At 40.3% G+C, this 16,806-nt stretch overlaps 1 protein-coding gene and 1 pseudogene across 7 annotated transcripts in view; one reads left to right on the top strand and one right to left on the bottom strand.

Moving 5' to 3' along the window:
* The window catches only part of plekha7a (pleckstrin homology domain containing, family A member 7a), a 126,890-nt gene extending 121,538 nt beyond the window's left edge, over positions 1-5,352 (top strand). For all 7 annotated transcript variants that reach the window (XM_072386367.1, XM_072386366.1, XM_072386370.1 and 4 more), the window contains 4 exons: positions 2,492-2,665; positions 2,992-3,125; positions 3,376-3,509; positions 4,975-5,352. In XM_072386367.1, the coding sequence (XP_072242468.1) occupies positions 2,492-2,665; positions 2,992-3,125; positions 3,376-3,509; positions 4,975-4,997 (465 nt within the window). In that variant the 3' untranslated portion in view covers positions 4,998-5,352. The remainder of the gene's footprint in view (positions 1-2,491; positions 2,666-2,991; positions 3,126-3,375; positions 3,510-4,974) is intronic.
* A 1,484-nt stretch (positions 5,353-6,836) lies between these two features.
* Positions 6,837-15,804, bottom strand: LOC140307467 (NLR family CARD domain-containing protein 3-like; annotated as a pseudogene).
* Positions 15,805-16,806: the final 1,002 nt, after the last annotated feature.

Consider the following 16,806-nt stretch of genomic DNA (forward strand, 5'->3'; position numbering starts at 1 on the left):
ACTTTTAAGGCTGCTTTTACGTGTAATTGCAGATTTTAGTCAGGGAGATTCGGGGGGCCTTGCAGTTTTTAATCCAGAAGGGAGTAATCTGACATTCAGACTAAATCTGGTTTACAGCTAGCTGAGCCCCTTGATTTCAGTTGATTTGAGTTAGGAATGCTAGCAGTGCTAACATGCTTGGGTGGAAAAAACATATTAAAGTTCAAATTTTTAAACTCTTCCTTGAAGTTAAAACTCAAACATTATGACTTCCAGATTGGTATTGTGATTACACACTAACACACACAAGTAACCAGACTGCTGTGAGTTACATTTCTGTAAACTACATTCACCATAAATCCTTTAAATCAACTATTCCTGTTACACTAAGCAATACATAGTTTGTCATGTTCTGCTACTACTTCACATCTCTTTATATGGATGACACCAGAGTATATTTATTTTGTACTGTACTCCACCAGCATCTAATGTGTTTACACCATTTAAACTAATATCGTTTGACAGCAGTTGATAATTGTATTGCCACATTTGAATTTGGAGTATGAAGGTGTACTCAGGCCTGAGTACTTTTAAGTGGCCTATGCTGCGCTGTTTTATGCATCATAAATATATACCGGGCAGGTTCGAGGAACTGGGCTGAAATGCAATAAAGAAATGAGTGTGAACAAGGAGCGGACAACTCTGTTATGGGAGATCTGAGAGGAAGGCTTAAAAGGGACGGTGCAAGTCATGTGGCAACATCTGACTTCGTCATTCAGCTTTTTCTGTAACATTTATGCATCAGGTTAGCGGTTCAAAACCAAGACATATTTAGGTCAATGACATAAAAGTGACTGAAATGGCAACAAATCTTCTATCGACGAATCAAAAATCTTTACATGCAGATGAAAGTTTGTGTGTCTTGCTCTTACATGGCGCCGCTGTCCGCTCCTTCTTTGCCGACAGGTATTTGTCTCCAAAGCTATTCCGCCATGTTGCTTTCATTTTACCACAGTACAGTATATCAGATGAAAATCAGACGAAAACGAGAAACAGTGACAGACATAGCAGCAGGAGGGTTGCTCAGTTGATTATATCGTAGGGAACTTAGAGAAGTGAAATGTTAATCACCACCTAATTCTGTGTAATTAAGAAGCAACACACAACTCTTTTCCCTTTTCTTTTCTATCATGTAGAGATTTGCACTCGACAATAAAGAGTTTCTTGCTTCTGAACCTCTTGGCTGTTTTCTTCCTAATCTGGTGGAGGTTTGATGAATGCGTGTCTGCATGGTTTTCTCTCTCCTTGTATCCTTCTGTATACGATTGATTGTCCCGAGCACAACAAGGCATGGGATGCAGTGTTTCTCAGAGCATGTGAGCAAACCGACACATCAGACCTGCTGCAGGCTACTGGAGCGGGAAGGATGCATGCATGGCTTTGATGCTCCTTGGATGATTACCCAAGTATCGATCACCACACAAACACGCATACACAACAGCTTTTCAGACAGTAAGTTTTTACAAATGTGCTGATGGACATTCGAGAAAAAGATGTATAATTACAGCCTCTAGAAGCACAAACCAATCATATTACCCTGTGGTAATAACATCAAACATTATCCTTTGAAATACTTTGATGAACTTCTTTCTGTAATTATTCATAGTTTAGTACAGCTGCTGATATTTGTCTCCCTCTGGCTGCCTTACAACTCACTGCAGTGACACATGCTCAACAGAGAGCTTACTCCACCTCTTGTATTATACACCGATACATGCTGCAGAGATGTTCAGAACATCTTGGAATAGATTTTGCAGACGAGTGAGACCATGGTGGAGGCGACCCTGTTCATCCTACATACCATGATGAGTTTTCAAGTGTCCTTAAAAAAAACCTGTTTTATAAAGAGATCACCACTTCCTTTCCCATCCGCTGCTCCCCGTATGTTCGAGCTTCGCCAAAGACCACTTATGTTAAAGTCCCACTCAAGCATTTTTTTTTCAATCCCCTAAAAACTCATCCGTGCTCCTCCTGATTGAGCGTTTTTTTTAAAGTGCGTATTTTTTCGCCTATGTTTTGTCACTCACGGAGCATCCCATGGACTTGTTAACAAAGTGACAAGGATTTCAAACAAGCGGCTGGAAACAGTAGATTCTTCAACATTTTTGCTTGAAAAGAATTCTCAGCCTTTATGAACGACCAGAATTGATGCCAATTAATTTGCTATGAGTTGAATAACTGAATAATTAACTAATAAAGCCTTAGCTTCTCACATTAGTTTATCAACTAATGATGTTTTAATGCGCTCTTTAAGAAATTCTAGGATATCTGACAGCGTTAGGAGGAAACATAAGATCCCACATTTCATACTTAATGTTAAACATGCAAAACCACTCAGATATAACTGCAGAAATACAGATGATGTTTGATTAAATTGTTTTCCTGAAAAACAGAGATGATGCAGGCAAATGTATTTTTTGCTAACTCTGTAATCCTGACTTCTCCTCGCAAGGTGTTTGACTGGCGGGAGGAGAGACCTGGAGCAGAAGGTCAGAGCGATGAAGGTTTGCATCAGTTGAAACAGAGGGAGAGGATGCTGTCAGACGGGTGGGTGATAGCAACGGCCACACGCGTGCAAGAGGTGGACGTGGAACCTTTCGACTATGACCTGGACATCAGCCGAGAGGTAGAAGCGCATCTCGTTAGTGGTGAAAAACAGATGACAGTGCTGCTCGGGCAGTTTGTGGATAGAGTTGGCAGCATATGAGACATTCTTCTTCTGAAACGTTTCACTGCTCTAATATTTCAGGTTAAATCTGAAGCTTGTAGTTCTTGTTTCAGTCTTGTTTTGTCCCTCAAATCCATTTTTTCTCACGAAAGAAAGGGTTTAGAGTACATGAAATAAGAGTAACGGACAGTAAATATAAACCTTCTGACTATCTGCCTGTAACCCAAAATCAGTCTTTAAAAAAAAAGGGCGGGGGGGGGGTCTTCTGTCTGTCCAATGTGCAGCTGTCCAAACCGCAAAAGGTTCTCATCCCAGAGCGGTACGTAGAGTCTGACCCAGAGGAACCTCTGAGTCCTGAGGAGCTGGAGGAACGCTCCCGTCGGGCCGAGCGAATCAAGACCCTTCTGGCCAAGTCCAGGTACACAACACTCAACTGTACCAGAGAGGTTTTCTGTGTTTTTTTGTCCACTGGGGGTGCGCCCATGTACAAAACTGTCTCTGCTCTAACATGGAAAACAGGCCAATATTTTAGTTAAGACTGAATAACCAAAAAAAAACCATATAAACCATGATAATACATTAGAAACCGTTTCACAGGAATTATTTTAGGACATTAGGAATGAACTCTGAATTAATTCCCGGCCTAATTGTTGTGTTTGTCTTTTCAGTGTTCAGAACATTCGACCATCGGCGCAGCTGGACTTCAGCGAACTGGATTCAGTCCTGCAGCAGCAGGAGAAGATCAGGAGTGTGTCCCACGCGCTGGCCTCAGAGGCCTCACGCAAGAGCAAACTGGTCGCAGGTCAGTTGGTTACTCACACAAACTTTACATTCTTCAGTCGTTAAAAGCACGAGCCTTCTGGATGCACTTTTACAATCCTGACCGATTCAGAGAACATCAGCTGTCAAACAAGCCCATAACTAAGTAAAGCTGTTAAAACTGTTTGACATTGTGCACCTCCACTGTAAATGTGGAAAAACCTCTATTAGGTAGAGCAAAATCACACAGTGAATCGACAAGGAAACACAAAAGAAGGTTTTTGTGGTACCGAGGTGAATGTTTAGCAAAAATAAATCTCTGAACTACATCTCAGACTGGCAATGTGTGAGCATATTGTTGTCCCTGGTGTGCAGGGACTGAGTGGCTGGAGAGGTGGTGAGCATGTCTGGTTCAGGTACACCTTCCATGACCTTCCTCCTTTGTTGGGAGGATTTATTGTATTCATTTGTGTGTGTGTGTGTGTTTGTTCAAGGAAAGCGCACAGGTGGGTGGTCTCAAACCCTAAACTGAAGCTTTTTTTTCTTTCTTTTTTGGAGTCTTTTGCAAGGGATACACCTGAAAGATAATTACTGATGTAATTTAGACTATGACACGAAAATAAAGAGACAACCCACCATATTTGTCCAGGTTAATTTAGACTTAAATAATAAGTTGTACAATGGCTTTTATTGATCTGTTAGTATTGTTACATATACAGTATAACTGATCCAGTGCGTAGGGCCTAAACATTATGGAGTAATTTACCCAGGATCCATTGCAAATTAGTCCTACGCAAGATATTCAAGAACTAAACAAGTTAGAGGCGCATTAAGATGTCTAACTGCAGGTAGTTTGTTCGAGCTGAGCCTCAGATAAGTCTTTGTGAGACCAGTTCCAGCGAGTGGGTGAGGTATCAAAAAAGGCTGTTTTATTGAAATGTGGCCTTCTGGTGTTTTGGTGCAGGTTGTGTGTGTGTGTGTGTGTGTGTGTGTGTGTGTGTGTGTGTGTGTGTGTGTGTGTGTGTGTGTGTGTGTGTGTGTGTGTGTGTGTGTGTGTGTGTGTGTGTGTGTGTGTGTGTGTGTGTGTGTGTGTGTGTGTGTGTGTGTGTGCTTTCTGTGTTTAAAAAAAAAAAAGAAAAGTACTTGGACACATGCAGAGTGATTTGTGCACTTCATTTCTTACTTGGGAATCTAACATTTCTCTGCTGTGAAGCAGCCTAATGTTTGACCTAAGTCAGACCATTGTAGCAAATCACTGTCATCGTTTATTTTATTACGCATTTAATCAAATAATAATGAAACTAAGTCTGTTCCACACATCCCTTTGGCTAAAACTACTCAAATGAACTGTTACTAAGTCCATTTTTGTGAGCTCAAACAGGAAAATCACATCTTTTTCAGATGAAACATTTAATCTGTATCAGCACCACAGCTGCAAACTAAAAATGTCTTCTTTGTACGTATATGTAAGTTCTACTGATGCAGGGACTTTGTTTTCTTCTCCTCAGCCAAAGCAGCCGCAGAGCACTGAAACACAGGAGCGACCAACGGAAGCGTCAGTTGGAAGGATCGCAACACTTTTCAGCAAATTAACTTAAAACTAATTGTTTTTTTTAATGAAAGAGCACATGACACAATTTTTAAGAGTTTTTGATTCATAGCTTTGAAATACTACCCAGTTTTCTTGCTTCTGCACTTACATTGCACAGTTGAGTAATAATTTATAACGCGAGTGAGTTGGAATTAATTCTTTTTTATATAAATCCACCTTTACCTGCTCTGCAGTTAGGTCTGTAGTTTTGAGATGAAAGCCAGAATCAACACGCTCAGATTGCTGTGGAAATGTTTTGACAGGAATCGCTTATTTATTACACAGTTTGGCTTGAGATGCGTCTGTCATTTTTCTCAACACTGCCATCCAATTAACAGATTTGCTGCCAGTTAACTCGAGCGCACCTGAAAATCCATGAAATCATCTGAAGTGACTGAAATAAAAAAAATGGAGAATACAGAACATCTGCTGTTTGATTTCTGCTTCCTTGAAATGTTTGGGTCAGTCTTTTTTCAAAGTGAACATTTATTAATATATCTTTGATCTGTGATTTCTACACAGACACTCTACTTCATATCATATACATAATTTCACTGCACAAAAACTGAACGTTTACATTTACAAAGACTTTTAAAATGAAAAATCTGGTCACACATAATTACTTCCACTGACATTCTGCCTGTGGAGGAACTACTAATACTCTAATACTTACTATAGCATGAGAAAAAGAGCCAAACAAAATAATTCCTCATCAGTTAAAGGAACATTACTTGACAACCTCATATTATCTGTTTATTTTTAATTAATTTCTGACAGAGATATTTACAACACTTTATATCATTTAGTAGACTTCCACAGTTGCAGGCAGCCATTTAAGTACATGCTGTACACTTACAGTTCCATGTTTGGTCCTCTGAAATAATAATAAGTCAACTTTTGTCAAAATCCTGCTAATAGTAATTAGATTTACAACTCAACTACATCCTAGTTTTGATTCAGTTGCCCTGATTTATAAGAAGAAAAAACAAGGGGGTGTAGGAGCCATTAAAGTTTATTTTGCTTTGTTTGATGGAAATGGAAAGATATTGGAAAGAAAATAAATCGCTGATATAATCTCAAACACAAAGGAGGACTCGTCGAGTTCACGTAAAAAATTATGCCTGCCAGCAAACGATTAGCTGCCTATGGAGAAGGTTTAACAACACGCAGATGGTCATGGGTGTATTCGGATACTCAAAACTATTTTAGCTTTTTTCCAAAGTATATTTACATTCAGGTTATTTCAGCAATGTGGGCTTAGGTTGCAGACTCTAAGCTTTAATTTGTGGGTACTCGCATCAGATTAGAAATGACAGCTCATCATCAATCTACAGCATGCGGAATACTCTTTCATCAGTAACTGACCAGGTTAAAGTTCTGGAGCTGATTTCAAATGGGACATTTGGATTTGGAAGCTGTTTCTGTGAAGCCATGGCATGAGGTCAAAGCAGCAGTTGCGAGTTGAATCGGGCCATCTTTAGGCTGCAAAAGTCAAACAAATCAGTCAAAGAGAGTTGGGACATTAGGAGTGGTCACAGAAGATGACTACAGGTGCGTTTCCATCAGCCTGTTTAGATGCGCATCGAGAAGTATCGCATCGGAAAATTATGATGGAAATGCCATAATTCGAATTAAAACCCCCTGATTCGCACGAATGAAAATACGCTTACTAGCGCCGGAGTTTGGTTGATTCTTGGAAAAAAGATTCTTAAAAAGGCCCAACAGTAGTGAAACAGCATTCTTTGAACAGATGCAACTAAGACTGAGCTGTATAAGTTTGGATATGCTGTCTGCTCAGATTCAGCTGTCTGCTCGGACTGAATGAAGCTTCACGTTCGAGTCCCTGGAAAGAAGGTTCTACATAATGAAGAGCTGTAATTCCTTCTCTTTCCCCACTTTGAGTGTGAATACGCTCACTTTTAAGATGACAGTCTCAACTGTAAGCCCATATTTCTCGAATAACTTACATAAGTTTTGGTTACAGGATGAGATAAGCACTATGTGAGTGCATGAACATAACCAGGCCTGATGTATCTACACTACACAAACTGACCTCCAGAATTTGATATGAAGTATACCTTCTGTTGGTTTATAGCATACAGTTTTGGACACAAAGCCCCCTGAAATCCCCTCATTTTCTCCATTACATTTGTCTTTTTTTCTCAGCCATGATTTATTCCATGGTCGTAGCCATTAAGGGGTATTTCGGGGTGCGCAACGTTAACATAGAACCGGCAAACCCAAGCCTGAAGCCTGGATACAGAGGCTCAGAGAATTTGGTGTTGAAAGTGTGCAGGTGAGTCATAGACTGCGACGACACAGCATAAAAGGACAGAGTACCAGCTGCCCAGTCTAAAAACACTCCAACCCTCCTGGAGTTGAAGTAGGGGACAGATATGGGGGCATTGCTCTTATTGTACCAGGCAGTGTATTTGCCGTGACAGTAGCGCAGACTCCAGGACTTTTCATTGCAGCCGAGGACAGGTTCGTTACCTTTTCCCTTCCTGCTGATTCCTTTATAAGCTACTCCTATGCCTATCCAGTCCCCGCTCCACTCCACTTCCCAGTAGCAGCGGTCCTGCAGGCCCTCTCTACAAAGCACTTGTCCCCAGTCGGTGAATCTGTCCGGGTTGTCGGGGTACGGCTGAGCGGTTTCCATTCGTGTGATTTTTTTGTTGTCTTCAGAAAAAGACAAGGGTGAATCGGCCGTGTTCAGCTCTAGAGTCAGCTCGCGTGCATCTGGCAGCAGGAAGTGACATAAACATGTTCTTTTTCACAAACTTTAAGGTTAACATATTTAAGGATCAACAGCTTGACTGCATGCGATAGCGAAATAGTCAACAACTTACATTTCTTTAAAGCTGATTTTAAGTAGCACTCTCCATTGCTGTCCAACCTAGGAAAATCAAAAAGATGTTTTTGGGTTTTTTTTTTCCCTTTTTTTAAAGTGAGAAATAGTCTTTGAACTAACTTTGGATGTTTAATACCTAACAGAGAGGCGGTCATTGTTCTTCTGTAGAGTGGACAGCAGCTCCATCCCGACTTGGCCTGGGTGATTGTAACTCAGGTCCAGCTCCTTTAAGCTAGCAGGGTTGGTCTTCAGAGCTGTAGCCAAAACGTCACAACCAGTCTCTGTGATTCCACAGAACTGTAGCCTGAAATCAAAGCAAATACATTCGAATTCACCAACTGCGATCCCAAATGTTGTCTTTCAAAAGATATAGGTTAAGTTAAACGGTCATATATTTATCCTGCACGGCTTCACAAACCTCAGCTTTTCCAGCGGGCACGTCAGACTTGCCAGCCCGGCGGACAGCAGTCTCACTCCTGCATCTTGCAGATCGTTGTCACTCAGGTCCAGCTCTTTGAGACTTCAACTACTCAGAAGTGATCCAAGTGCTTCACAGCATTTCTCTGTCAGGTTGCATTCTTTAAGCCTTCAAAAATGAGAAACAATGCGACTACAAATTTAGCCATATTGTATTTCAGGTGGCTGGTTGTGTAGATTCAAGACAACAAGAACATCTTGAAGAATATGAGAATATTTTTTTGCAACGTCATCTCAATAAAATTTGTTAAAGCACTTAATAAAGTTAAGTGTACTGCACATCACCATTAGTATATTGCTCTTCTTTACTTACAAGACTACTTTGGCTTCTTTAATCACTGGTAACAGCCTCAGAAGACCCTCCTCTGATCGCGAGAATTTCCTCAGGTCAAACTCATCCAGCGGTTCCTTTGACGTCAGCAGGACACAGACCAGAGCAGACCACTGTGATGCTGACAGCTCGGTCTCTGGCAAACAGCCAGAGCTCATGTACCTTTGGATTTCCTCCAAAAGAGACAGATCATTGAGCTCAGTTAGGCAGTGAAAGAGGTTGATGCATCTTTCTACGGGGGGGATTTAGCTTGATCTTCTCCTTGATGTAATCAATAATTTCCTCCTTTCTTTCTGAACTGCTCCCCATAGTGATGAGAACACTTTTCAACAAAGTCTGACAGGAAGTCTGTGAGAGGCCAATAAGGAAGCGGAGAAAAAGATCAAGGTGGCCGTTCTCGCTCTGCAGGGCCTCATCCACTGCACTCTTGAGAAGGCCGGTTACCTCGCTGCACACCTCCTGGACTGTTGAGGCTTCTTGAGGATTCAGGAGGTTTTGATTTGAGGAGACGAATGTGTGAAAAACGTACACCGCAGCTAAATACTCCTGAATGCTGAGATGCACAAAGCAGTAGACCTTCTCCAGATGCAATCCAAAATCCATCTTGGACATCTGTGTGAACATTCCTGAATATATGGCAGCATCACTGATGTTGATGTTGTACTTGTACAATTCTTTCTCATAGAAGATCATGTTGCCCTTCATCAGGTGCTCAAAGGCCAGTTTTCCAAGCTTCAAGATCATCTCTTCGTCGATTTTGACCTTGGACTCTGTTTCCGATGCCTCCTCTCCTGCTGAATACTTTCGACTACTGATCACTGAGTTGTACACCAAGAAGTGAGTGTACATTTGTGTCAGCGTGTTGGGCATTTCTCCTTTGCACTCATTCTTCTCCCCACTCTTTCTTTCTATTTCTATCAAAATCCTCTGCAGCACAGTGGCAGATATCCAGCTGAAGACTGGTATGTGACACATGATATGCAGGCTCCTGGTGGACTTAACATGCGAGATGACTCTACTGGCCATGTTCTGGTCCGAGATTTTTTTCCTGAAGTACTCTTCCTTCTGGGTGTCGTTGAAGCCTCGTATCTCTGTCACGCGATCGACGAGTTCAACTGGAATGCGATTGGCAGCTGCTGGTCTGGAGGTAATCCAGATGTGGGCAGAGGGGAGCAGGTTCCCTCTGAAGAGATTTGTCAGGAGAACATCCACGGACGCTCGCTCTGAGTCACAGCAACATGGCTTGTTGCTGGCAAAATCCAGGTGAAGCCGGCACTCGTCGAGACCATCGAATATCAGAACGAGTTTGTACTTGCCAAAACTGGAAATTCCAGACTCTTTAGCCTCTGCAAGAAAATGATGAAGGAGCTGTGTCAGTGTGTAGAGGCCCTCCATCAGATTTAGCTGCCGAAATGGAAGATTAATAAGGAGTTGTATATCCTGGTTGGCTCTTCCTTCTGCCCATTCCAGATTAAACTTCTGCACAGAGATAGTTTTTCCAATGCCGGAAATTCCTTTCGTCAGGATGATTCTGACAACTCTGTCTTGTCCACAAAGAGGCTTAAAGATGTCTTCACATTTGATTGGCTTGTCCTCTATTGATGCGGCCCTGGCTTTTGCCTCAATCTGTCTGATCTCATGTTCATTATTGATAGTTCCACCGACTCCCTCTGTGATGTAGAGCTCAGTGTAAACCTTGCTGAGAAGCGTCTGGTGCCCATGCTGTGCTGCACCCTCGTAAATGTATTCAAACTTTTTCAATCTCTGTCTGAGTTTACGCTGACAGACATCGAGCTCACCATAGATGGCTATAAAAAAAAAAACAAGAACATAATGTTGGTGATCTTCAGTGATGAAACCTCAAAATCATGCATTACAGTTGAGTGAGAAATGGCCTTAAAAGAGACTTATTTGAGGTCTTCTTTGATCAAGAGCATATACTTTGGTGTCACTACCAGCTAAAAGACTCAGAAAAGACGCAACTCCGGCATTTATTTTGAGGTTAAAAAATACCTTGCTCGATAAGCTGTTCAAATCTGCAGTGTAAACATGTGTAACGTGTTGTGCTAACACCGCCTCTTCTGCTAAGCCTTAGCCTCTGAGCCCTGCCCACTCACATTCAATGTGCTGAACCGATGAATCCAGCCTGGCTTGGAAATGTTCTGTTGTCAGCTGTACTGAGGATCATGCATCTGACATCTACCACCAGCCTCAGATGATATGAGAGGCCAGTGGATAAAACATATTTCAGGGTAATGATCCAGGAAAGGTTAGCAGCAACTGTTTTAATAGCTTCATACAATCCAATAATGGACTTGTGAAGAAACTGTGCCACACAGAGGGGTTAGTTCCAACTCTCAGTGTCTGAATTTAAGACGAAGGAAATGTACGTATCTGAGGGATTATTTATTTAGACATTTACTTGTCTTGCTCTAGCTATTACACCATTACTTTGTTCACTGAACGGCTACATGCTGTAATTCAGAAAAAACGCAGCTGTGTGGATAAGTTGCGTTTTCCACATCACCAGTCCTCTCCTCACTCTTGTTTGCTACTGTGAATGCCATGTACCACTCTCAGTGTTTCACCATTGCATTGTTAGCATGTTTCTAATAAAGATGTAGGTCTCCAAATACAGTAGATTCTGAGATGTAATTCTTCGTTTTTTTTCATTTGCAGCATGGTCTGACCATGTGGTGAACTCCTGGGGAGATCACCAACTGTCTTGAATGTTTTCCCCTTGTGAATAATCGTTTTCGCTGTAGAATGACAAACTTGACTTACTTAGTAAATCGCCTCATAACCCTTCCCAGATTGATGGGCAGCAATAATTGCTTCTCTAAGACCACTGCTCATGTCTTTCCTCCTTGGCGTAGTGTTTACACACACCTGAATGCTTTTGACTTAGTTTTTGTTTGATAAATATTGAGATACACCATGTTTTGTTGTTCATCTGTGCTTTTATTCATCTAATTTTATGATCCTTTCAGTTTTTTCCATATGACTGTTCATCTTGGACTTTTGTACTGTTTCTCATACTTACATTTCTCCAGTTTGTTGGCAAGCTCTCTGTGACCTAATTCATTTAAGACATGCAGTGTGATCTTCAGAGCCCCCTCACTGGCACCCACGTCTAGTCTTTCATCGTCAGTAGTCAAATTGTGTGCACCGTGGTATTCCCTCTCAGAAGATGGTGATGGGAGTGGAAACAGCATCTCTTTATACCGTCTAATTTCCCTGATAAGAATGTTCACACTTTGGGCCTCCGCCAACTGTAATGACGACAGCAGAATTAACGCAGCTTTCATACAAACATATGTTTGAGTATCTTATTTAAAAGGACTTGGAAATCTCTTGCTGCTCTATTATACATAACCCACCTTGAATATGGCATTTCCATCCAGCTCTGTTGATTCTAGACAGTCATACTGGTGTCTGAAATCAATATTGAGATGAGGGTTAGTTTAATTGTGTTGTGAAGGAAAATCATTGGTTGACCGATTTATTCAGCATTCCAATAAAGAAAAGAGGCTGACGTGATGATTTGTTGGGACAATGTAAAAAGATAAATTTAAAACAAAACAGAATACAATGATTTGTAAAGCTCATAAACCAATATTTTGTTCACAATAGAAACTTGAAAACACATCAAATGTTAAAAGTGAGAAATTTGACTATTTCACGATATGCAGTATCCCATCTTGATGAAATCTATACATCCAAAAAGAAAAGAAAAAGCTGGGACAGGTCGACAGAAGGCTGGAAAAGTAAGCGGTATTAAAATAACAGCTGAAGAAAAGTTGTTGCAACTAATCAGGTTAACTGGAAACAGGTCAGTAACACGACTGGGTATAAAAAGAGCGCCTTAAAGGCAGAAGTAAAGACGGGCAGAAGGTCAGTAATCTGTTTAAAAAAAAAACTGTATCCACAAACTGTGGAGCAATTTCAGAATAATGTTCCTCAATGTAAAATTGTGAGGACTTTGAATATCATCAAAGATTCAGAGAATCTGGAGACATCTCTGCAAGGGACGCGGTTGAAAATCAGCACTGGATGCCATCAAGCAGCACTGTATGAAAAAACAGGCATTATTCTGTCATAGAAATCACTGCTTGGGCTCAGGAGCACTTCAGGTATATACAGGTTTTGGAGCGACATATGTTCCCACCCAGATGACATCTTCTTTTAAGGGAAGGCCGTGCATATTATCAGCAGAACAATGTTAAAACACACACTGCATCTATTACAGTGTGTAGCAGAAGAAGTCCAATGGAAAATATTTGGTGCATCAAGCAACGCAAAATAGACCCGGGACTCTACAACCACATCACCTGTTGAGCTTTCATAGAGGAATTGTTTGCTATAGACCAACAAGAGGAAAACATATTTGAGTTTTCAAAATCAACTGAACTGTACAAAGAAAAATAACAGCATGTGACTCTCCTACACCACTGTCTTGGAAGAACAGGTTTTTGTATAAAGTGTCATGTTTTCACTGAGCAGATGACATACTGTTTTGTTCTTAGCTCAGTTTAAACATACAGCTACACTGCATTCATCTAACAATGCAACCATCGCAGTGCAGACACTATCTAAATCAAGGTGTTTTAAATGTGCAACTATGTTTAAAAACCATACAGATCCTATGTACCTGTCAGCTGTTTCTTTGGAAAAGTTGGGACCAATCCCAATGGAGGCCTCGCTTTTCAAGGATATGCAGGATGAAGCAGGATACTGTTGCCTATCGAGACTCTTTTGGATCTCTTCAGAAGCATCCATTTTCTGTTTTATTTTCTGTGAAACAGAAACAGTCACATAATTGTATTATAAGTGCAATCATGATAATGGGCATCCAACACAGATAAGTGAAATATTAGTTCCTCTTTAACCAGTTCACAAGGTAAAATGGTTGTTTTTTACACTTTCATGCAGCAGTATTGTTGGGCTAACAATATGTAGTCATACAAAAGAGAAAGTACACACTCTTTCAATTCTAAGGTTTTAAGTTGGGCTGCATGACATTAGGAAAACATGCAATACGTCTTAATATATATAACACCTTCCAACTGAGAGAGGACTGTACTTTCTTTTTCAAAAAACTGTGACTTTACCGTTACCCTTTTTCCGTTAAGTGTTGCTTGGCTTAATAATGTGAATAATGATAAACTTATATTATCGTGGAACTATAGATTCAACATGAAATAACTGACCCAACCAAAGAACTTTGAACCAAAGAAAGCACAAAATAAGACAGCCCTTAGCAAAATGTAGTTTATCCAAGTGTACTACGAGTATACTTATTTTATACTAGAACTGAGGCAGTATACTTGACGTTTACTTTTTATATACTTAAGAATAGTATAGTGAAGTATACTTAGCTTACCGTAAAAAGTATAAAGAAAAGTCTAAGACTAAGTACATTAATACTAAGACTTACACTTATACTTTAATACTAAAGCTTATACTTGTACTTTAGTATACTTCTTGCTTCTTTCTGCCACAAAGTACTAATACTTAATTTATCCTGATCCAAGTACAGAATAAGGTCAAGTTGTTGACTCAGCAAAGAAGGACTTGATTTCATAGATCTTGCTTTTGAAATGTCTTTTTGCAGTGGTATCATTGCCACCTTTACTGTGGGTGACCTGTGTTCAAATCCCATGCATGACAGGCGCTACCTCCAGCAGGATTCCATAGGCAAGACCCCCTTATCCTACCAGTGTAAGTTGCTTTGGATAAAAGCGTCTGCCAAATGTATAAATATAAACGGCATGCTAAGTAACTAGCAGAAAAAAAGTATCTTTTTAGTTTTAGTAACTCTAAGTTCATAAAAGTATGCTTAAAGTATACTTCAATAAACTAAAATGTGGAGTGAAAGTTTATAACTAGTATAACTAGAAGTATATAGTTGAGTGTACTTGTATACTTGAAAGTGTACTTTTGTAAACTTAAAATGTTCCAATTTAGTCAGAACTATTAAATTAGTATACTTTCTTGTACACTACAAGTACATGGTCCGTAGTATACTTGCTATACTTAAACTTATACTCAAGCATACTTAATAAAATGAACTTCAAGTATACTACATTTTGCTAAGGGAGATTCGGTCACAGCCCTAAGTGGCAGAATCCCTGCATTCAGTTGTCACAGCAAACGTATAGTGTGACTACAATGATTTCACAAGAGAACAGAAACCAACAAATCGAGAATAAGTAGCATTGAGGATTAAGGCTACAAACTGCCGCAGTGGTCAGAACAGGGAGAATAAAGATATTATGATTAAGAAACAAAAGTCAGGAGCTGTTACTGTATAAGGCGCATCCCCTGATCTTTACAGGAAACAACTGACTCCTCGGGAGGTGTTACTTTGAGATTCACTGCGTACATCAGAGTACATCTTCAGATCTTCTGTGGCCACAAAGTCACTGAAGCCAGAACGAGGCAAGTCACCAGACTCAGACTCCCAGCTGGCACCATCCCACGTCTTTCAGATACTCTTCCCATCCGTGCCAACACACCAAAAGCTCCGATGACACTGCCTCCACTACAACTTAAGCAACACTTTTAAAGAGGGATTTTTACTCATTCATTTACTTATTCATTTTTACGCTTTTGCAATTGAATTCTTCCTGTGAAGCTCGGTGTGTGCATACGGCAGGAAACATAATCAACCACAAGAGTTTCCGTCTAATATGTCTTCGAACAGTAACAGTTTAACATATTGTACATCGAGCTGTCAGCTCATGACTTCCCGACACAACCCGCTCATACTTTGTTTTTTTCTTATTTATTTCTGTTTTGATTCTCGTGTATCTTCGGCACAGTGTTTGCTTATGCTTTCATTAGTATGAAATATGCGTAATGTGATCATTTCTCTGGCGCATACAATTAAGATTTCGAAAGTAACACAACGGCTGCCACATTCTCAAGCGTCCTGCATTTGACAAGCTGAAAACTATCAAGCAAATGAGTTATTCCTACGACATCAGTAAGTTAATTCAGTATTCGCATAAAATAATCTTGCAGGAACATCAAAACATGTCCTACCTGCTTTTCCTGGTTCATCTTTCGCTTCACACTCCGCTGCTTGTCTGCTCAGGATCGGGATACATTCTGAAAGCACGTGACTCTGTGGTATTCAGCCCTGTCGGGTGATCGCAAAGATCCGAACTGGGCTTAAGTAACAATTGCAAAAACTACTTTTTGACCCGTGCACTTTAAAAGACCATAATTATTCGCATTCATCGATTATTCAGTTACTTTTTTTCTCCCTGTGCTGGCATTGACTAAAGAAGCAAAACCATCCTTGTTGATTTGAACAGTTTCCAACAGGCAGGCTTTTTAAATAGTTAATATTTTCAATATATATCATATATTGTATTATCCATGCTATAATATATAATATAGTCAATGTTTTTTTCTTAGTTTTCTAAATAAATCTTACATGCACCTATTCCTAGTCGTGCAAAAGTCCCTCTTTAATTCCTAACTGTTCATCTTACTTATTTATGATCAAATGCACCTGATCAAACGTCAGGTGTTTCATTTTACACATCAGTAAGATCATGTTTCATCACTTTAATGAATATGTGTGGTGCTGTATTATCCCTTTGCCAGAAATAATAACCTCCTTCTATAGTTAAGTAAAGATGTACGGTAAAAATGTGGGGTTATGTACACCTTTTGCAGCATTTACAGCTACAAGTCTCTTGGAGTATGACTCCGTGAGTTTGCCACATGTAGCCACTGGGAATTTTTGCCCATTCTTCCAAACCAATATGTTCCAGCTCCCTCAGGTTGGATGGGCTGTGCTGGTTCACAAAAAATTTTTGAAGTCATGCCACAATTTCTCAGTTGGATTGAGGTCTGCACTTTTAAAGGGATATTCCAGTCAGTATTGGAATATTCAATTCCGACCAGTTTCCCCGTCCCTGTCGCTGAAAAACATACCACAGCATGGTGCCAGCACCCCCATGCTTCACTGTGGGGATGGTGTTCTTAGGATGATGACAGGTGTTGGGTTTGCACCAGATGCAATCTTTGGGTTGATGGCCAAAACGTTCAAATTTATTCTCATCTGACCAGGGGAC

This window comes from Leuresthes tenuis, unplaced genomic scaffold, assembly GCF_036924035.1.
Source record: "Leuresthes tenuis unplaced genomic scaffold, fLeuTen1.0.hap1 SCAF_5, whole genome shotgun sequence".
NCBI classification, from domain to species: Eukaryota; Metazoa; Chordata; class Actinopteri; order Atheriniformes; family Atherinopsidae; genus Leuresthes; species Leuresthes tenuis.